The following is a 23,522-nucleotide window of genomic DNA, read 5'->3' on the forward strand; positions in this document are numbered from 1 at the left end:
CTGGTTTTGAAACTAATATGTATGAAAAAAAGGGTCGAAATGAGTTTAACCAATTTTGAGTAATTGAAAGAAAGACAAGTTTAAAGTGGTATGTTTGTTGATTTTGGGACACGGGCTCTGGCATTATTCTCTTTTCATAATTTTTATCAAATCATCAAAAATAAATGTGCTGAAGACTAAGCTTTTGTCTGGGGCACAGGTTTAGCAATTTAGTAAATTTGTCTCATAATATATGGTTTGTCTCTTTCCCAAAATAAAATTAATATATTTTGCTTTTATGGCTCTTTGAGTCAAAAAGGTTCCCGACCCCTGCTCTACAACAATGATAGTGAGGTTTAGGTGAAAAACCCTAACATTCTTACACAGGAAAAAAATGCCATTTTTTTTACCCATGTGTTTTTAAGCCATCAGCCAACAAATATCATTGAAGCGTGACACAAGGAAAAGGCTGGGACGGACAAATCCTTAAATTTGATATCTGCCATCCTTAGAGACAGAGAAGAAGGGGATTATTTCTGATTGAGAAGTCCAAGAGGACTTTGGATGTGGAGAAATCTCTCCTTTGTAAATTTACTTCAAAGGTGACCTTCCCGTATCTTTGTACCTTGACTCGTCTCTTGTGCCACCTTCTGACCTGCAAAAGTCAGAATGATGGTAAGATGACCTTTGACACCCATTCTCAGAATGTTTTAAAGGAGTCCTGATAATTGCTATGGTAACAGGATGCTGGATAGATTCACCTGACTAAATCAGACAGCTAATATATTTTTCACCTTATATTCTATATATTGTATGTGGGATTTTGGAATTGTGTGCTGTGTTTTTCGACTGGTGAAATGTGGGGAAATTGTTTTATTGAGTATTCACATTTAACAGCAATTTGATCTTACATTTGCATAAAACGCTGAAGATTATGAGGTGATTCAAAGGTATCGTAGAGCAATTGAAAATGAGGGGTAAAAAGAAGCTAAGGATGAGAGTGGCAACATAAAACGTATTCAAGAGTGGCAGTGCAAAATGCGAGCAAAAGGCAGTTCGAATATGAAGTGTGGGCCGGGGGGGGTGACCTAAACCTGCTAGATTAAATTGGCCTGCCAAGACTGCTTAGTTGGACGGAATTAATGCAAAGACTTAACACAAACAGAGCAAGAAAAAGCATGTTGTCTTCTGTGCAATTGTATGAGAAATGATATGCTGTGCTCCCACAATTTTGAAACCAAATATTTATCATAGATGATAGTTGCGCTTGAACTCCTTTTTTTTAATGAACAGTTTCAGAATCTGATTTATTATCATTTTAACAAGTGAAATCACAACGGAATAAAAAGTGTCATCCTGATGGTGTAAAAACAAGATGATATACCACAGCTTAATATATTAGGGCTTTTGCATAAAAAAGTAGGACATAAAAATAAGCAAAAATAAACAATAGTATGTTACCCCTTTTGTTTGTGTTGCTTTGCATTATTGTACTGTTGATCTCCAATTGGATTAAAACAATAAACTTTGTTTTGGGGCTGGATTTGACTAATCGTGCTTAATTTTGTAATGAGGATCTTGTTTTATAACCGTAAAATCTGTAATTGGAAGAAATATTTACAAAATACAAAACTGTTGTCCCGCTGAGAGAAAAAAATACATATTACACATACGTCTAACAATTTCATCATGTCCTCCTCCTTCACAATTGTGGGTCACGCCAGGAAAAAAATGCAATCCTGAGAGAATTTTTATGACTTGCCCAAATCCTTTGCTCAAAAAATACCTGCCAAGGTAATAGTCTGGGAGTGCCGGTTAAGTAAGACTGCTGTCAACCCTGCCGACTCTGTCCATGGGCTTGCACACATCTCTATCGCACACAAAGGTGTCCACCTTGTTGAAATTGAGACAGGTTTAAACAAGATGGCTGTCTTGCCTGTCATGGGTTACATCTGCAGTTCACATACACAGGTTCAAGTATGAGGATTGGCAGCGTCAGTCACGCTTTTAGGCCAAAGTACACGCTCAAACCTCTACCTCAGTAAAAAGGGCACAGACACCCCTCGAAAGAGTTGGGAGACAGGGTTTAAGTGACAGAAGCACACAATGTCTCAAATGAATACTGAAGTGACTTCTTTTAAGTGATGGACGCGCACACACACACACACACAAGCTCTGCACTAAGTGGAGCTGAATGCACTTGAGAGGATTTGTCAGGTTGTTTATCACTGAGTACAGTGGGACCTCGCTACTTCGCGGTTCCACGTTAGCGGGTTCAGAGCTTCGGGGGTCTAAAAAAAAAAATAAAGTAAAATAATTTAAAACTTTTTTTTTAGCATTTTTGAAGGGGCGTCGCCACTTCGTGGTTCCACGTTCGCGGGTTCAGAGCTTCGCGGGTCTTAAAAATAATAATTAAAATAATACAATTGTTTTTTGTTTTGTTTTTTTAAGCATTTTTGAAGGGGCGTCGCTACTTAGCGGATTTTCACTTTTCACGGGTGGTTTTGGTCCCCATTAACCGCGATAACCGAGGGATTACTGCATATACATGTGCCACACAGGCACAGACACGATGTGTTCTCTTGTCAACAATTATTGTTATAATCAGGCAACAATAAGCTAACAGGCAAAGGCGTGAACCAGCGATAACTGAGCAAAGGGTCTCTATATACCACTTAAAATTTGTCTCACTTCTGTAGTTACTTAAGAGTGGTTAGGCTCATTTTGATTCTTTTTTTTGTTGTAAATAATGGCTTCAAAACAAGGTGCGAGCAGAGGTTGTTTTGTAAAAATGTCTCAAAATACTGCAAAAAAAAGGATATGGATGTATATATGGGATTGGCTGTTTTTGTAGAGATCCGCCCACCTCTATTGCTCACCCAAACAAATTATTGTGGGTGCTTTGGCTGGCATTTTTGTGTGTTTAAAGTTATTTCTGTGGGTTTTCCTCATAAGGTCATTCAACAATGAACATGATTTTTGTTTTTTAATGAAATTCCATATTGAGGATTTATTAGTGATGTAAATCCAAAACAGGGTCCATTGTAACACCGTGAGTGAAAACTGTAGTTGAACTTTGCCCTATATACTTTGGAACGGACATATATCTTACCCTATTGCTTTGGCTGTGTAAACTTCGAAATAGGAAAGGATTAGAGAATTTAACTATGGCCTTTATTTTATCTCCAAGCCAAATAAACTGAATTTTCACGACTGTAGGGCGCACCGTGTGAAAGTGCGCAGTCTCTGTAGCTGGTTCTATTTCTGAATGTAACACCATTGGAGGTGCACCCGCCCAAAAGCACAACACAGACAAGTATTCAAATGTGAGCATTTAAAATACAGCGGTAGCAAAACTGAGTTTAGTTTCGTTTTTTTCAAGTATTAATTACAAAGTAAAACACACAGATAAAAACTTGTCGGTGTTCGTTTTTCAGCTTCCTTCACTTGCAAACCTTCGATTCAGATTTTTTAATTCTCGGGCAGCTGCTCAGTTGCCATGTTGTTCCATGTTGCGTAGAACTCAATACTATGGTGGACGAAGACGAGGAAAGAATTCGATGGAGGGAAAGTGAGGTTTTAGATGTAATTCATATTTGGGGGAACAATTCTCTCAAACCTCTGGTAGCACAATAACTTTCAGGTTGCTAGACACACTATGGGGTTAGTATCCATGAGCACTTCTGCAAACATGGGATATGATATCAATCTAACAAGAGACGCTTATGTTTGTTGCATTCAATATATTCAATTGAAAGAAAATATCTTTTTGTGTTTCTTTTGAACCTCAAAAGCCACCGGGTTTGCGACATGTAGCATCAAAGAGGGCGGAGCAGACAGCGACGCTGACCTCGACGTGGATGGCGATGACACGTTGGAGTATGGAAAAGCGCAGTACACTGAGGCTGACATCATCCCATGCTCCGGAGCTGGAGAGGACCAAGGAGAAGCCAGAGAGCGAGAGGCGCTACGGGGAGCTGTGCTCAAGTATGAACCAAAAATCAACCCACGGCACACGTCAAAATAGAATAAAGTGGAAGTCTTTGTGCAGCCGCTTCAGTTTTAAGCAACCTTATTTTTTGCCAATTAAAAGTAGTCCGACAGTGTTATAATCATTCTAACATTTTTTATCATTGAAAGGTTTGTTTAAACCAGTGATTCCTAAATAGTAGGGCCCATCCACCTGGGAGGGCGCAAGGCTCGGTCAAGGGGGGGTTACATGTGACATCGGGGAACAATTTATAAAATAAAAAAAAACATTTATTTTTTTTTGAACAAAGTGCAGTTGCACTTTCACTTTGTTAGCTTGCAGTGGCGCTCTCGTTACCAATGTGTGTGCATGAATTATTGTTTTTGTTAGCAGTGACCATGAGTTCTTTGCACACGACGAGTGTAGACACATTTGTAGCAGATTTTCAGGTGATAGCATGGAATATGTTTAAAAGGATGAAAACACTAAAATTGAAAGCGGTAAAGAGGACAGAGAAAATTCCCAGAAGTCAAGACAAGGATGTACGACAAAGTACGGAGCACCCTGCTTTTCTGCTACCACGGTGGGAGAGGATGGTCCGTTGCGCTAGCTGTGTTTAAAAATTGTGGCAGCAGACAGTATGAAGCCATACGATTTAAATATATACAGTTTTTCAAATATACAGTACACGCCAATTGCGCTGATGAGCCACTTGAGTTTTTTTTCTGCAATAAAAAGCAGATTATTTCATATAATCGTCCCAATTTGTGAGCGCGGCGTCAGTAAACCAACGTGCGTTGTTGGCATCATATAAAGTGGTGTACCAAATTGCTCAGGGCAAAGACAGAAAACACTGGGAGAGGCGCTGATACCGCCTGCAGCGTTGTACATGGTCTCTGTTATGCTGGAGGAGGCAAGTGCTGCAAAAATAAAAACTACCTGTATCCAATGACATGGTTGCTAGACATTCTAAGTTTTCTTTATTGTTGTGCTCCTGAGTTATGGTGAGTCAAAAATTTTAAGGATTTGATTTAATTTTCTAAATTTCAGATGCACTTAAAATACTGGCTGTTACAGGTAAAAAGGTATTTCTTTGTTTTAACTTGGTCCACTATTTCTTTGTTTTTTACATTAAGGTTACAGTGTTCTGTAAAGATGGACTTTTATAACACTTTTATCGATAAGGTATACTATTTAGTCACGCGTTGGGAGTGGTCTGTGGGTTGGGGCACTTGGGAGGTGGAGCAAGATGTTTTCTTTCTCCTTGGTGGACACGATAGAAAAAATAATTGAGAAGCACTGGTTTAAACAAATGTTGTTGTAAATTAGTTTGTTGAATGTAATTAAGAAAACATATTTGATTTAGTTAAAACGTCCAAACATGCAACATACATTCTTTTGCTCCATAGCGGGGGCTTGCCTTCAAACAGATTAACGTCGGAGTTCTCCAAATGGGGGAGTGACGGTAAGAAAACAAATATGAAATTACATGCTTTTGCCATTATTACTAGTATCATAAATGGCTGTTTTTATATTGACAGAGATGCCTTCAACAAGCAATGGTGAAAGCTGTAAAATGGACCCAAGCACTCCCTCGTCGTCCACCCCCTCCGTCGCCTGCGTGCCACGCACCTGTAAAAACAGCGAGATTGAAAAGTATGTTTTTGTTTTAGTCTTTCAGCCTTTTCATTAAATTGTTAACCCTCAGATTTTTTTTCCACATGCTTATATTAGGGGCTGCACCTAACTAGTATTTTAATAGTGGACTATTTTGCCCAAAGTTGATTTAATTGTGTGGCAAATGATTAAAAAAGACAGAAAAATGAATATACTGCAGATTTGGTAACAAATTAGATAAGTATGCTCTATCTAACCGATTAGACACAGTGCTCGGTCCGTTGAGACACAAATACAAAAATTAACCTTTATCCGTTTTTAGGGCATATAAACAATCAATTAAATATTTTTTATCTCTGTAAACTGAGACCCAGGATCATTAGCAGCAGTTGAACAGTAAATAAAACATATACTATGTACATTTGTTAAGTACATTCTGTAGTCAACTGCAACATCTGTAACAAAATGGCTTGGATGTTACTTAAAACTTCCTGAGGCGAGTCAGACTCCGTTATGTTCAACAGTCAGATGAGTTTTGTCTTCAAACGTTAGTGTATACCAAGGTATTACAATAACCAAGGTCTGTTTTGCAAACTTTGCAAGTAGTCTTTGTATTCTCTGTACCAGGCTAAAATGCTCCCAAACTTTAAAAGTTTTTGTATGAGTACTTGATGTGGAAGCCGTCATTTATGTATGTTACCGCTCCAGATAGAGACTCTATTGCACCTGAGTGACTTGCAGCAAAGATTAAAATAATGTTAGATGCCTTACTCTGTTGGAAAAACATGTTTGTCAACAATGGAATTTATTGTATACACTTTTTTGGGTCAATGTTGACTAATCATTGCAGCCCTAGCTTATATACATATAAAAGTGGAATTACTCTTATAACCAGATTTTTTATTTTGCAATTGCCCACCCTTTTTTCTCTGTGACAAAAAAAAAACACATTAAATTTTAAATGTTTTATATTTTCGGGCAAAATCTTGGCAATGTATTGCAACCTGATCATCAAGCTACGTTACCTTCGTGCTGACATATTACATTAAGATGTCGGGCTCTGACCATTTTTTGGCTCACATTTTCTATGAATTCTCTTTTTGGGATTCCTGTGTCCCTCCTCCCCTAAATGAAAATGTGATTTGTCTCCTTTAATTGTGCTAATGTGAGTGTGTGTGTGCAGCTTTTCACAATAGATTTTTTTGTGAGCTCTCCTTGGCTTCAATCACTTTCTGGTCTCAGATTCGTAATGATCTAGTTGCCCCCAGTGGGCAATCACATTCCGCTGCTCATTCCCCAGCAACATAAATGAGTTCCCGCACACGTGCAAGCATACAGAGACGCATGTACAAAATATCACGTATGCCTTTTGCCCTGTGAGATAAATGGCTCCACCGATGCCACCGCTGTGATTTCTGCCAAAATTGAGGCTTATGTTGCATAGGCATACTTTAACTATACTTTCCTTTTCTGCATACCTTTCCCAACTTATATCTCAATATGTTCATGTGCTTTGCAAGATGCCTTACTAATATTCTTGCATCCAGCGATAACCCTGCGTTATTCAGGGGGGAAAATTGCTAATGACTCAGATGTGTCATAGCAGTGTTCTTCGATTTAAGACCTCTATTTCATTTAAATATTTGTACATGGCATACTTCAAATTTAACCAGCTCGGTGGCCTTGGGGGTAGGGCGCCCGCCCCGAGACTGGGAGGTTGCTGGTTCAAGCCTCGGCCGGGTCATACCTAAGACTTATAACATTGGTACTCATCGCCTCCCTGCTTGGCGCTCGGCATTAGGGGTTGGAATTGGGGGGTTTTGGTCACCTAATGACTCCCAACACATCAGTTGAGCAAGGGGGCTGGGAATCCCCTCCTCTGTATCAATCTCCCAGAAAGAGTCAAAAATGTGAATTTGTTCTTGACTCTAGCCACCTCCCACTAGGGTGATATGGCTCCGGTATATATATATATATATATATATATATATATATATATATATATATATATATATATAATAATACTTGAAACTTTAGGTGTGTGTATCATTGTAGGGTGTTTTAATGTTTGATGGAGAGTTTAATGATGACATTTAATGATAATGAAGAGTGGGCCTTGAGGGCGGAGAAGGCGTCGCTGGCCGCCGGAGACCACCGGAACGCCTCTTTGTGGCTGGTGAGTGCCGTGAGAGGAACCGCCACCGAGCTGTAGTTCCGAATGAACCGGCGGTAAAAATGGGCAAACCCAAGGAACTGCTGGAGCTTCTTTCGGCAGTCAGGAACGGGCTGGGGGGTGACTGCCGACACCTTGGCTGGATCCATCTGGTTGCTACTTTAACCAAAAACAATAACTTTAGATTAAAATCTGTGTTTTTGCACCAATTGAGGAAAAGGGGACATTTTTTCAAGTATTAGCTAAAGTAATAACCAACTGTGCGAAGGGAATGTTACTTATATGAGGTGACTTTAACACTGTACAGAATGGCAAAGTGGACAAGTATCCTTCAGTACATGGAACAAATACAAAGAGGTCGAGGATGTTGAATAACATAACTAAAGAATTGGGATTGATAGATCCATGGAGAGAGAAGAATCCCCAAACTAAAGACTATACTTTCTATTCAAACCCGCATGGCAGCTATTCGAGAATTGATTACTTTTACATTTCAAGACAACATATGCATACAGTAGTAGAGTGGTATAGAGAATATTACTATAAGTGACCTTTCTCCAATTACTTTGAAACTAAGTTTAGACAATGAACCCCATTTTAGGTATTGGAGGATGAATGTATCTCTCCTCTCAGATAAAAACGTAGTACAGGAAATAAAACGGTGTATAAAAGAAGATTTTCAAATCAATGACAACAATGAGGTTTCTCCATCAATATTATGGGAAGGAGGGAAAGCTGTAATAAGGGGGAAATTAATTGAAATATCGTCCCGACTGAAACAAACACGCTTAAAGAACCAGAAGGAATTGGAGGATAAGATTAAGGAACTAGAAGAAGAACATAAAAAAACACCAAATGAATCCAGATTACAGGTATTAAAAACAACCAGAAGCAAATTAGATGAACTTTTGACAAATAAAGCAGAAGGGGCTCTGCGCTTTGTGAACCAGAGATACTATGAAATGGGCAATAGAGCCAGTCGACTGCTAGCCTTCCAACTTAAAAAGGCCCAAACAGATAGAATTATATCACAAATAAAACATCCTATCTCTAAACAATGTTTAGGTATAGCAGAAGCATTTGCAGATTATTATAAAGAATTATACAAGGACTCAGAAAATGACTTAGATAACTACACGGCACAAAACTTTTTAGGAAAACTACATTTACCAACACTAACAGGGGGGGATACATTAGAAATTATTCGCCCCATTACAAAACAGGAAATACAAGATACAATGAATAACATAAAAATAAATAAATCACCAGGAACGGATGGATTCCCGGGGGTGTTCTACAAAAGCTTTAAGGAAGAATTAACACCAGTACTGCATAAAGTATTTAACTATGCTCTAACAAAAGGAGATCCCCCCAAATCATGGTCGGAAGCCATCATAACAGTCTTGCACAAAGAAGGAAAAGACCCAATATTGTGTGAAAGCTATAGACCAGTTAGTTTACTTTGTAATGACCTAAAAATTCTTACAAGCATACTGGCAAAAAGAATGCAGAAATTTATAGCGAAATTAATTAGAAATGATCAAACAGGGTTTATTCCGGGAAGGCAGGGTGCAAACAATATTAGGAGGATACTAAACATAATTACGAGCACAAAATCTAAGACCCAACCCTCGATGTTACTGAGCTTGGATGCACAAAAAGCTTTCGATGGGGTGAAATGGAGCTTCTTACATCAATCACTTATAGCTTTTGGCTTCCCTCAAATATTTGTTGAATGGGTGAAAATAATCTATAAAAACCCTAAATCTCGTCTTAGAGTAAATGGTCACTGTTCAGATTTCTTTTATATCAAAAGAGGAGTCCGGCAAGGGGATTGTTTAAGCCCACTTTTGTTTGCAATAAGCATAGAACCACTCGCAGAATCAATTAGACAAAATGAGCAAATAAGGGGGATATTTGATGAAGGAGGAACAGAACATAAAATATCATTGTTTGCAGACGACCTGTTGGTAATGCTGAAGGAACCTTCGTTATCAATACCACCACTGTTGGAGAGCCTTAAAATATATGGAGAAGTAGCTGGGTATTCAAATAATGAGAGCAAATCAATAGCAATGATGATATCAGGAAAATGTCCAACAGAGGTGATTGAAAGATTTGATTTTAAATGGACAAATAAAGGGTTTAAATATTTGGGGGTGACCATTACACCACATTCCACACAGCTGTTTGATGCAAATTATGGAATGTTGATAAAAGAAATAAGGAAAGATTTGGAAAAATGGGAAATTTTGCCCTTAAGTCTTATCGGACGGATAGAAACAATTAGAATGAACATATTACCAAGACTATTATTTCTGTTTCAATCCCTTCTAATTCTGATCCCGGCATCCACATTTAAAATGTTAAATAAATTGATAACAAAATTCCTTTGGCAAAACAAGAAACCTAGAATAAAATACAAAACCCTGTTAGCTCCTAAAGAAAAAGGGGGCCTAGACCTACCCAATATTAAATATTACTATTGGGCAGCTCAAATTAAAGCACTCATCTTGTGGATTACTACAGACAAAGATACGATATGGGTGGACATGGAGCAGCGATCTTGTCCAAATATGCCTGTGGAATCGTTACCATACATATCAGTCACGAGGTGGAAGAAACTAAAAATCCAGAATGAATGGATTAAAGGAACTATTAAAACTTGGTCAACAATACAAAAAAAATTAAAAATATCAAGATCTGTGAATAGGGCTACCAAAATAGCGAAAAACCCAGACTTTAAACCTGGGGTTATGGAGGTAGGGTTTCAAAAATGGGCCCAAAAATGACTGATGTTGATTACCCAAGTATTGGAAGCACAGGCAATGAAATCATTCGAACAACTCCAACAAGAATTTGACCTACCCAGAAATGATTTTTACAAATATTTGCAACTAAGGCATTACCTCCAGAAACACGAGGAATGGGGGAAAATATGTAAGGAGCCAACTAAGGTAGAGGAATTATTAATATCATATACAAAAGGACAATCAATAAAGGGGGTTATATCAAAACTATATAAAGCCCTGAGAATGGATCTCAGTAATGAGGACATGGCAGTTAAGGAAAAATGGGAACAAGAAACTAATGTAGCGATAAAAGACAACGAATGGGAAAAAACATTGAAAGAGGGACACAAAATAACCAACAGCCCGACATGGAGGGAGTTTGAATGGAAAGTAAAAATGCGATTCTTCTATACACCCTCTATCACTTCAAAATATAAAAATACCTCAAATCTATGTTGGCGTAACTGTGGGGGGGTCGGAGACTTTACGCATATTTTCTGGAATTGCCCTGTAATATTAAATTTTTGGAGAAGTATCCAGAGAGAAATAAAATTAATTACTGGCTGGGAGTTGCGGTTGGACCCAAAGGCTTACATAATAGGAATTTTGCCAGAAGAATTACTATCTGGTCAACAGAAATATATACTAAGGGTAATGCTTCTGGTAGCAAAGAAAATGATCACAGTGTCCTGGCTGAAACCACAACCTCCTAACATAAAACAATGGAGAGACAAATTAAAGCAAATGTACATTATGGAAAAAATCACTGCAAGACTTCAACTGAAACTTGACCAATTCGAGAAAAGATGGAAGCCTATCACACAAATTTTACTTGATGTCTAAACACCTCCCCCTATTTATTATGTTTTTTTTTTTTTGGGTTTTTTTTTTTTGGGTGTATATTTTTATTTATTATTTTTTTATATATTTCTTTTTGTATGGATGTATTGTATGAACATTTATTCTTCTTTTCTATTAATAGTATTTTTTCTTCTTTATTGTTCCTTCTGTTATTTATGAGTGTGTCAAGTGTATATATTTTGTGTTGATGTAAGATGGTGGAATCAAACCTCTGTCAAAATTGTTGTGAGAAATAAAAAGTTAAAAAAAAAAAAAATAAATAAAAAAATGATAATGACCCTCAAGTGAACTTAAGACTTAACCAAAATGAGAATTTTTTTTCAATCAGGCATTCCAGTGGGGACTAATTACATTGTGCTTTTGCACAATATACTAAATTACAAACATTTTTAATTTGCAACCATAGTACTAATGAAATAAATAGCATGTTTTCCCATAAATGTTGAATTAAAAATGAAAGTAATTATTGCTTATAAGAACAAAACTGTGTTCTTTACTTAAAAATGTTCAACCTTGCGTTATCGATTAAAACGATTGCTAATATGTATATTTAAAATCAGAACCACAGAATCTCGCAGACTCGAGATTCTGGTGTGCCCAGACTCCAAGCCCAAAGACCCCGGTCAGCCATCTTGATCCAGGCCTGTGCACGCCAGCCTACTTTGGTTTGTGGGCACATGGAGTTTCAAGGAGAACAAAGGCCTGTCCGCACACTTACTACCCACCCCACCCAGGAACTCTGTTTTGGGGGTCTCATGGACAGGAGCAGCAAAATGCAGCTTGCTGTAAAAGAGTTTGGAGCTTGCGTGTTGGTTTCATAGGTGGGAAGCGGGAGTGTGACTTCAAAATGATTGGTCTACCATAGACCAGCCCCTCCATTGAGTAGTTCTGTCACCTTTATCAAGGGCCACTCTGCGCGGTGAAGCTGGCTGTGGTCATCATTTCTAAGGTGGCCATACATGACTTAACCAAGTCTGATATAAGGATATAAAGTTCAAGTTTCACATTTGTTGGGAGATAGTACAATCATTTTGTTATAATGATATGTTTTATGTAACTTATTTCTGATAGTTGTGTCTGTTTAAGATGTAGCTTATTCTTGGTCAAAAGCTTTACTCCATCATTAAATTGCCAATACTTCACTCATAGCTTGGAAAATGAATATCTCGATAAAGAATTGTTAATAGCTGCACCATGAGGAATGGAGGCATTGTTTTTTGTTTCTGTCGAACCGCCCTTATGTCAAAGTATTCGTCGTAATGTATCATTTTCTCTCTGGTTTCACTTTTTCAGAGTAACAGAGGATGAGTCCACAGCTACCACCATGGAGGCTCTAAAGGCTCGAATCAGAGAGCTGGAGAAGCAGATACTGAGAGGAGATCGATACAAGTGTCTCATTTGTATGGTGAGTATAGTTGGAATTTGTTTGTAAATGGTGCCACTTTGCATTGCCTTGTGAAGCGTCATCGCCCCCTACAGGTGCATTGGAAAAGGTGCATCAAAACAGTTAATTCACACCAAAATGCTTATGCTAAGGCCCTCATAAAATCTGCTGACGGCAATGCAGAAAAACCCGAAGCTAAAAGAAAACTGTTCCTCCTTTCAAAACTAAACGGACTAAGAATAGCAGCAAAACAAAAACAGAAAAATGTTGAGGCTTTTGAGAGAAAAAAATGACAGCGAAAATGATGGAACTGAATGATGCACATTAGAGTCTTAAATACTTGTTTGTTTGTTTGGATCCCTTAACCAGTAGGGTGATAAGGGCACCATTTCCTGTGGTGTGTCTTGGGCAAGTGCGGCCCAGTACCTTCTTTTAATATGGAACAGTTTTGTTAATAGGTGAATTTTATTAAATAAATAAGTGTTAATTTGAAAGTGTGAATTGATACATGGAGAAATCTGGCCTTAGTCAAGCAAGTGCTCTTCAATTTGATGTCAATGAATGCTGTCCGTAACAAAAATAACTAGAAAATTTGATACAACATAAACAAAACAGACACCAGCAGACAAATGAAATCAATCATCATTTTTTATGCCCAATTTGGCGGCTGCTTTAATATTTGGCTCGGTATGTATCAAATGTTTTGGTTCTTTTTCCTACAAGCAGTACTCCGTCACCTCAAACATCAAAGCAATGGCTTGATTTACACTGGATTTACTCTCTTAGTGGTACTGGAAAAATTGGAAAGTTGGCCTTTAAAGTGCTTGAATATGGCCATGAAAAAAGGTTTACAAACCCTGATATTTTCCCCATGTTGGTTTATTTCTTGTTGTAATAAGTTGTTTGGCTATAGTGATGTGGTGGTGTTTTGTTTGTGTTGCCATGGCAATCGGAAAGCTGCATGGCTTTGCAAGTCACCTCAGTGTCTACATTTCATCTTAGTCTTTTTCAAAAAGGAACATTTATTGGTAAAGTCCACCTTGACCTGCTTCCAACATAGCATGAATTTGGAGGGCTGGTTCTGGATGACGAGCCTGTGTGTATGTGTGTGAGTGTGTGTTTGTGTGTGTGTGTGTGTGTGCGCCTGGTTTTGTGTGTGTGTGTGTGTGTGTGCGTGTGTGTGTGTGTGTGTGTGTGTGTGTTTGGTAGGGGGGATTTCTGCATTGCATATTTAAAATCTCATTTGAATAGCTTTCAAATATTTGTACGACAGTGATGATAACTAAACATAACTGCACAATGCTTAATTCATGTCATGCTCAAATGGGATTTTTAATTTAGGTATTGTAAGAGTTCTTGTTTGAATGCTATTATGATAATATCAGCTTAATGATAATAACACTCAACACCTTCATAGAGGAGAGCAATGTAATGATCAGGAAATCAAGTCAAAAATTCAATAAATCATTTTAACTTAATTTTGTTAGAACGAATGCCACAGTGCACTATTTCAGCTTGTTAGGTAATAATAACTGGTTGCCAGCCAGTCGCAGAGCACACAGAGACTGACAACTCGCTCATTCACACCTCGGGAAAATTTTGAACGGCCAATGAACCTGACATGCATGTTTTAGGAATGTGGGTGGAAACCGGAGTGCCCGGAGAAAACCTGCGAAAACACGGGGAGAATATGCAAACCCCGCAAAGGAAGGCTAGGAGCTGGATTTTAACTCTTGATCTCTGAACTGTCCAGCTGCCGTGCCTAAGTAAACATAGTTTATCTTAAAACTTTAAAGAAATACATAATAATAATAATTAAAACAGAATTGCACAGAATATTTGTAAACTTAAAATTGTTTTGCCTGGTGGTTCGTACTGCTTAAACTTGGACAGCATGTCTCTGAATGCCGGTTTATCAACCGTTTGAAAGGGAGCATTTCTATAGCAATGCAGCGTGTAATACAATCTGTCAGCGTGTGTTAGCTCCTCTTACTGGCACCTTCTTGAAATGAAGTCTGCAGACCGCTTCCGGTATTTTGGGGCTTACCGATGTCGCTCAGTATAAAGCCACTGAAGTGTTACGTGGTTTTGGATCTAAATGTTGCTCCGCCATAACAGATAGCCGATGTTGTTTGCTTCTAACCCGCGTTTCTATGCGTTGATGTCATTACTTTGACACTTCAGTCAAGGGTGGTCATGAAAGGGGTGGAGAGAAAAAAAGACAGTTATCATAAATGTGAAAAATATTCGCAAATAGGTGGACATGTTTATCCGCGACAGCCCTATTGCGTTCCTGTGTGCTTAAGCACCAGATATGATGTCACAAAAAATGATTTAGTTTTAAAAATCGCCCAAAATTAAATCACCCCTAATGAGTATTTAAGAATATATTGTCTAACTTCACGTAAGGAATTTAATTAACAAAACTGGGCTCGGTATCTTCCGCCTACACACTGGCTGCCCACATAGCGTCACATCGACGGTGGCTCACGGAATTGGAATCCAAGTACAGATTGTGATTGTCAATTATCTTTGTGGCATGAGTAACTAAAAATGTTCTTTATCTCGATAGTTATCTGAAGAATTTGCGGTTTTGGATACTGAAATAGCTGCGATGTTTTTTTACAAACTAGGTTTCAACTCGAATGATTGTGTCCAAACAAAGAAAAATATGTGTTTTTGAAGAACATCTTCTGCCATTTATTACAAACACTATTCTTTGTTAAAAAAAAAAAAAAACCTGAATGACTGTGATCACGATACAAGGGATATTCATCCCTGGGAGGTTAATGAAATTTTGCTGTCAGGTAAAAAAGGTCTTCATTTTGTGGTCAGCATTGAGCCAAAATCTCATATTAATAATAAAGGTTACCTGCTCAGCTATGCTGTGTCTTGTTTATTGATATTTGACATAATCCAACTTAACTCTTTTTTTTAAAGCCCTCAATTTTTGGCACCATTTTTCTTGTTGTTTTTAGTTGTTGCAACAAGCTTGTTAACATAAATTTAACATTTCAGTGGCCACATCTTGTGCTTGTCTTTGTTGGAATGGCCCAATTGTAGATGTTCGCATGTCTTAAAGGTCGCTGGGTGCCCTACGTGATAATTGATCTCTCAGTGTGCTGTGGACACCTGCCTATGCTGTCGTCATCAGTCAGTTTTTTTTTTCATTGCTCGCATGGAATTTGGTAAACAACACATAATACAAATGCTGTGTATATATATATATATATATATATATATATATATATATATATAAAATACAAATTAAAGGATGGGTTTTATAAGAAAGTCCTATTTGGATAACTAATTAATGGCATTGCCAAAACAGGATTTTTTTAGTCTCTTAAAAAGCTTTAGATATACTCTAATAATGTAAACATTGGATAAATAATATTTAAATTGGGGTACCATCAATTTTAAAATAATACATGAAAATTGTTCTACAGAATGACTCGTGTAACAATCTCACACAATCCATGTGGCAGAAGGCAAAAATTGCCTGAGAGTGACACCTTCAAAAGTAATAACCTTAACAAGAAAATGATCCGATTTTAAATGTTCACAAAGACAAATTATTTAGACAAACCTTATATGTATATGTATACACCTTTAAATAAATACATGGCTGCCATCACCAGGCCTGATTGTAGCCTGTTGACCTGTCATTGTGTACTGTATATTGCTATTTTGCTTTTACAACTAGAGTTGAACCTCTTCTCTAAACAAACATTTTCAGACAAATAATGCTGTACTTCACAAATTATGTTGAAATGTATAGCTCGGTAGCCTAGATTGTAGGGCGCCTGCTTTGAGACTGGGAGGTCGCTGGTTCAAGCCTCGGCCGAGTCAAATGTAAGACTTACAACATTGGTACTCATTGCCTCCCTGCTTGGCGCTCGGCATTAAGGGTTGGAATTGGGGGGTTTGGTCACCTAATGACTCCCAACACAGCAGTTGGGTCTAAAATGGCGGCGCCCTGTTTGGCTGCGACTGCATCGGCTCGCTACAGTTTAACTGTACGGGTCAGGTGAATCGACATTTCGTTCTGTGTGCATGGTTACAAAGAATGACAATAAAAGTAAATTCATTTCTATTCTAACTATAGTGAAATTTACCACAATATGAAATCAATAATTGGGCACCCACCCCGCTTTTGTTGTGAGCATCACTGTTTCTGGAAAAAAGTGTCTTTAGCCACCTCCCAAATTCATTTTGCTATTAGTAATAGAAAAATATCTGTTTCACTTGTGTTGCGATCTAGTAAGCAATAATATTTGGCACAGCAGAGTGAGAGACTTGTTCACCGAATACTACATTATTATAAGGGTCAAAAGTAAGTTGCGCCAAAGACAGGGGTAACAAGAGAACTTAAAACTATGACAAACCAATGGACGAAATAATGTTGCAATAAATGAATTCTATTTTCGCAGAATTACCCATTAGTCTGCTTTGAAAAAGAGCATTAGGGCTCAACGCTGTCAGATCGTTGAAACAATTTAGTTGCCGTGATTGGTGAAACCAAATTGACAGACGTGCACAATTTGGTGCATTTTCCATTCACATTAAAGTATTTTCCCAAATGTCCAGCCTTTACCAAGCAAATTTTAATAAAGCAGTCTCAGATAGATACTTTGGAGAAATCTTCAAAGTAATCACAGTATCATTCTGGTTATTGCTAGGTTATTTTCACATCCAAAGCAGCCTAATTTCTGTTTCCTGGTTATGTTTAAGACTTTTGTGAATTTTAGAGACGAGCACAGTGCGATTTTGCTATTACAGGATGGAATGTAGCTGACTCTCAGTCAATCATGGTGGCATTCCACCTCCTTTAGAATCAAGATCGTCCTGAGCCTTGCTTGACAATGCAAGGGAAAAAAATCTTTATAGGGCTCAGAGATGAGTGTATGTGTGAAAAGAGCATAAACAACATCTAACTGCAAGTGCCCCATACTCCCCCTCGCATATGATGTACTCAGTTGTGTTGTGCTTGCATCTATGTGTGACCCCCTCCTGCACACACAACATCTAATACTGGCCCAATACAACCACTACAGTCTTTGTTTCAAGTGTATGGTGCAATTCCACCTCACCTTTTACTGACACCAACTGTCCTAAAGTGAAAAGCAGAGGCAAAGTCAAATTTTAAAGTGTCAGAAATCTTTGTACTCGCCTGTGCATTGTTGTAGCATGCATAGTATAGAAAATACTTAAAGGTATTCCCAAATTCCTAAACACACAAAATTTGAAGAAATAGTGCATATAAAATTAATTGGATTTTTTTCCAACTATTCCCCAAGATAATGCATTTTGAGAAACGGAATGTTTTTTTTTTTTCATCATGAGGTATTACAAACCTAGAATGCCAGTCGTCATATTGCTTTACGTGTTAGTCAAAGTGTTTTAAGGGGAGTTTTGGTAGTTTTTATGGAGAATGCAAAATCTGCGCTAACACCAGGCTAGCCGACCAAACAACACAGGGTGGGCAGCCAACGAGTGCCAACCTGAAAACAAGCAAAAATATGCCAACAGTGACACACATAGCGAAAAACAAAAAGCCACAATTGCCTTCCTCCAAGCAGAAAGGAGCCGTATGCAATAGCTGTTCACAACAATCCCTGTCCGTATCAGAGCTGGCATCATGTGTTGTGGTAATGGAATTCCTTGTTTTGAAGGTGTTGTGTTTCTTCAAATATGTCACAGCTCTAGAGCAAACAAGCCGTGTGTGTCAAATTTGAGACTACATTTCTCAAGTTCCCCAGCGCGTGGAATATTTCGGAACATATTTGTATGATTTTGGGGAGGAACACGACACGTTTTGTGCCTAATTGAAAAATAATTATATTAGGGAATACTTTTAAGCAATTTGAACTCAGCAATGCACCTGATGAATAACCCACGTTGCCGTGTCCTCACTGGCTGGCTTTCTTTTGTGCACATGCAATCATCTGAATAAGATTTTGGTGTTGTGTTCATAGTGCACTGTGCGTGTATGCGAGTGCAATTGCGACTAGCCGCCTCTATGCCGCCACCTTTCGCCTCCTTTCCTTCCCCGACATCCCTCCCTTCCGCAGAGGAAGCCCGCAATCCAGTCAGGTGTGGAAATCAAGAGACTAGGTGCATGGCCAGGGCCCTGCCCTATGACCAATGAGGTCAGAGAGAGGCAGCCTAAGTCCCTCCCCCTTGGCTTGTACTACCTGTACAGGGGCCTTGTGATTGGTGGCTACAGCAGCAGCATAAAGAGGCTCCTCCCACAGCCTCTACGGAGGGTAAGGCACACCCGCCCTCTCTTGACCACCTCCTTCCTCATTTCTCCTTCCTCTTTTGAGAGGGAAAACAAACAGACACCAATGAGATTGGATTCATTCATGGCTGTCTCCCTCATCTTCTCCTCGAGCCTGCCTGCCCTCGTCCGCCGCTTGTCGCCTGCCTGATGTTGTCATATTGTGCGTGTGTGTGCTTAAATGACATTGAGGTCGCTGCTCAAACACATCCCCTCCATGCTTCTATGGTTTTGTGGCTTTCGGTCGTGTCGCATCATGGTCAGTGATATGATGCACCTATTTGGTCAGGGTTTGGTCTTTGTAGTACAGTGGCCTTCTGTTATTTGTCCACGGGAATGTTCGTGACAGATGCAAATGAGTTTTAACTTTCTTCTTGTCTCTGTTTCTGCAGGATTCGTACGCGATGCCACTCACCTCCATACAGTGCTGGCATGTCCACTGTGAAGAATGCTGGCTCAGGACTCTGGTATGTATCTCATGCACACAAACAAGTCAACAATCAATACAGGTTTGGCTTTTTGATTACACTATACACATTACATTATATCACGGTCTCAAACTCGCAGCCGGGGGAGGGTGTCATATGCGACCCGTGGGATGATAGTTTGAGGGTCCTATTTTAATACCAAAGTTTGAAAGGACCATCTGTGGTATTGAGCGCCTCATAGTGGTACAAAAAAATGTTAATCGGAAAAAATTATATTGTTTTGGGAAAGTAGGCAAAGAATACATAAACTATAATCAGGGATCAGAACGCCCCGGTTTATTCCTGGACGCTGGCTATTTCAGCTGAAAATGAAAATCTCCATTCTGATCCCTGTATAATATCTACAAGTATATTTTTCGAGAAATGTGCGTTAATTTTACATAGACTCACCTCAAGGGGGCTTACATTATTTTGGGACATCTTGCTTCTCAGGATACCCCAAAAAAACAGAAATCTGTCTTCTTTTTTTTTTTCGCTTTATCTCACTTTTTTCATATTTTTCGTTTTTATATATATATATATATATATATATTTTTTTTTTTTTTTTTTATGTTTTTTTATTTTTCTTTTTACATTCTTTTTCCTTTCATGTTTCTTTTACGTTTTTCCTTTAGTTTGTTTTTAATTTTCATTTTTCTTGTTTTCTCACTATTTCCATTTTCAGTTTTTCCCCTTTCAGTTTTTCTGTATTCTTTTCTTCTTTATCTTTTCTTCTTTATTCTTTTCTTCCGTTTTCTTTGATTTTTTTAGTCCTCTTTTTTTCTTCTCGTTCGTCTTCTTCCTTGTGCTTTGTAGAATTTGTTTTCAGTTGCACGACACATTGATATCTAGTGGTCAAATGATACAGTGTCCATTAAGTGCAGCCCACACACATTATGTATTCATTTATTATTGATTTGTTTATTTTCATATGAATTCTAAATGTTGTTTTCTTGAATTTTTATTGATGAATTTGTGGAGAAAATGCTAGTATTTGAAAATGTTGCGATATTCTTCTCAGAGTTTTTGTTGTGTAAAACTCAATTTGGCCCAACCTCACCTAGGCCCTAGCTCCAGGGGCCCCCAAGTAATCTGAGTTTGAGACCCCTGCATTACACTATCTTTTATGGAATCTGGATGTCAGTTACTTTCCTTGAGTATGTTTGTTGTCACTGTTAAAAAGCTTAAATTCGCTTACTTTGATTCGTATATTTTGATTTTAATAGCAATCGCCACCGGTTTAGTAATGAATGGATCATATAGACCGTATATTCAGTAAATAAAATTGAATCCGTAAGTGTATGTTCTATGAAATAAATTTTGCGGGTTTTTTTGATGCAACTCTTACTGTGTTTTTAATTTCAAGCGTCCTATAGTCTAGTGCATCTTATATAAATTTTAAGCAAAATTCGGGTTTGAAATATTGGTTTCGATCAGGGGATGTTGTAATAGTTATCTGTACAGCAATTTTGAGACTTTTCGTGAGTAGGGGATATACAAATAAACATGACTTGACTTAATATTTACCTCAAAGCCTGAGGACAGCTATAAAAAGGGGAAGGTGTGAGGATCAAAGTTATTGCTGCACGATTAGTTTTTGCCTCCTTTGCTGTTTTATTAAGCAAAAAAGCCGGACTGGCACACTTCCTTCCCACACCCTCAACACACTAAAGACTTCGAAACACTCTTTTTCTGCCAGTCCTCCCAGGTTTCAGAGGTTTTAATTTTAAATATTTAACAGACTGTGCCCTGGAAAGACTTTTTCAAAAGAGATTTTCTGTTTTTATTGTTGAACCCAGTTTAACACAAATAAACAAGCAATACACAAATCATGATAATCAACTAGAATATAAACACTGTGCCGCTTTAACAAAATCAGACAAAACATTTTTTACTGATGCTTTCAAAATCCAACAATACATGGGGTATTTTATGCACTAGTGTTACTCGACTGATTTTATTTATTCAGTGTTTTCCATAGAATTTTGTAAGACCCTGGCAAGCGGACCATCTATGTGGGTCCGAGGGAATGGGTCCCCGGAAGAAAGTGTAAATTTTAAACTGATCGATCAGGTGCATTTACAGAGAAAATAATCTAGTTCCAAGATCAATGTATGCCCTTGTAAATTATTGAATCAAAAATACACTAGTAATAAAATGCAATGCCATTGCAAACATTGCAGCACCAAGTCAATCATTATCAACTGACCTGACCAAACTGCCAATATAAATCCAGGCAGACAAATTGTGATATCGATGAGCAACTTAACAACACATTAGACAATCGGAAAGTTATTTGGGCCGAGTATAACTGTGTTGTAACAAATCCACTAATATCTGCATTTCGACTGTTTTCCGCAGGGGAACAAGAAGCTGTGTCCTCAGTGCAACACCATCACGTCCCCCGGAGACTTGCGGCGTGTCTACTTGTGAAAAGCACACCTCGATGCGTCAGCCGCCACCGTGGATCTCATTTGCGTTGTGATTATTTTTTTCCCCTCCGCCCAGCAGTTCTGTGGACCAGGTTGTTGGTGCAAAACTGCCAGAGAAAAAAAGTCTAGCTGGCTTAAATTAATCAACGACATGAGCAGCGCTCACCGTCTGTTGCCGCCCTCACTCACCTTTCCATGATAAGATGGGGAGACTGGACATTCCTCCATTTTATTGAATCTTTGTAATGAAATACTGAGTGATGACTCAAAAGATATTATGAGACACCTGACTCACCTGTAAATGCACTGCTAAGAACTTTGAGTTGAACTGAAGCCGGTCACAAATTCGGAGCGACCCGACCTCCAAAACTGAACCTGGATCTATCTAAGGGACTCTTTCCTCTTGAATTCATTGGAAAATCTTGTTTTCCTTCATTGTATTTTGAAAGACAACGCTCAAAGAGGCCAGTTTCACAACAACTGAGAAACCCAACTACTGTGAGGTGGACTCGAGATAACCAAATGTCTTCTTTTCAGTTATTTAAAGAAAAGATAATTCCCATTTTTAAGATGCAGTCCAAGCACATGTAATTACTGTTGTGTATGTTTACAGAGTTAGAGTTTAAACAATATGAAGTACACACAGAACACAAATGCATACATACAGTATTTAAGTTGATCTTTTTTTTTGTCAGAAGAATGTGGGTAGAAAAAAAGGCTAAATTCAACTAAGTCCTCTGTATTTTCAGTAATATGGTTTGAAAGTTGTTCATTGTACAGAAAAAAAGTCAAAACTACTTAAGAGTAGGTGGTCAGATTTAGGTGTCCTGCTGCAGAAATACCTAATTGAGTGTATACCTACAAAACAGATGATTATCCTATTGTTTTTCTATGGATTGACTTCTTCATGCCAAACAAGCAAACAGAGCGATAGAACTCAGCTGCTGCTGCTTTTTGCACCAAATACGCTGATTACAGATCCTGAAGTTTTACCTGAACACTTCTCAAAAAGAAAAAAACATTTTTCTTCATTGTTACACCGCTTTGCCGTCACTAAGGGTCCCAGACTTCTCTAGCTCAAGTAGTGGAAGTTTCTGGAAAAGAGGAATGGCCGGTACTGAACTGGCAACAACCCGCAGCTTAACCTCGCCCCTTATCTGGCAGCAGCGGCCAAGGTGGTGGTGTGCTTTGTGTTTGTATAACTGTATTCTGTGACGTCTGTATTGTTGTCTAAATTCAAAAAAAGAATAAAATGTTCTTAAATAACTGTGGTCCTGTTCACAATCCTTGAACAGTCAGATGCCAAGGGTTTTTGTTTTGGCATACAGTATTTTCTGTGTAACCCTAATATATCATTAAAGGGCATGTGTTCCATTTTTGTTATTCCGTTGATTCAAAACTGCTCCAGATATTTAAAAAAAAATAACTAAAAGGATTTCAATGATGTCATGCACATTCGCTTTAACATCTGTTTGTAAATTTAATAAATTGGGTCCAATCACATCTCACTCTTTCGACTGCTTCAACTCGATGATTAACATTTTTTTAGTCAGTGTTTTGTTTT

At 38.2% G+C, this 23,522-nt stretch overlaps 1 protein-coding gene across 2 annotated transcripts in view; it reads left to right on the forward strand.

The window, feature by feature from the left end:
- The window catches only part of rnf220a (ring finger protein 220a), a 231,799-nt gene extending 208,574 nt beyond the window's left edge, over window positions 1-23,225 (forward strand). Inside the window, exons 9-15 of one of the 2 annotated variants that reach the window (XM_088347747.1) lie at window positions 3,774-3,966; window positions 5,359-5,414; window positions 5,491-5,605; window positions 12,686-12,797; window positions 18,851-19,045; window positions 19,452-19,526; window positions 21,888-23,225. In XM_088347747.1, coding sequence (XP_088203873.1) covers window positions 3,774-3,966; window positions 5,359-5,414; window positions 5,491-5,605; window positions 12,686-12,797; window positions 18,851-19,045; window positions 19,452-19,526; window positions 21,888-21,959 — 818 coding nt within the window. In that variant the 3' untranslated portion in view covers window positions 21,960-23,225. The remainder of the gene's footprint in view (window positions 1-3,773; window positions 3,967-5,358; window positions 5,415-5,490; window positions 5,606-12,685; window positions 12,798-18,850; window positions 19,046-19,451; window positions 19,527-21,887) is intronic. The other variant, XM_088347666.1, reaches the window with a different exon arrangement.
- Window positions 23,226-23,522: the final 297 nt, after the last annotated feature.

This window comes from Urocampus carinirostris, chromosome 1 (genome assembly GCF_059441175.1).
Source record: "Urocampus carinirostris isolate Australia breed hairy pipefish chromosome 1, RoL_Ucar_1.0, whole genome shotgun sequence".
NCBI classification, from domain to species: Eukaryota; Metazoa; Chordata; class Actinopteri; order Syngnathiformes; family Syngnathidae; genus Urocampus; species Urocampus carinirostris.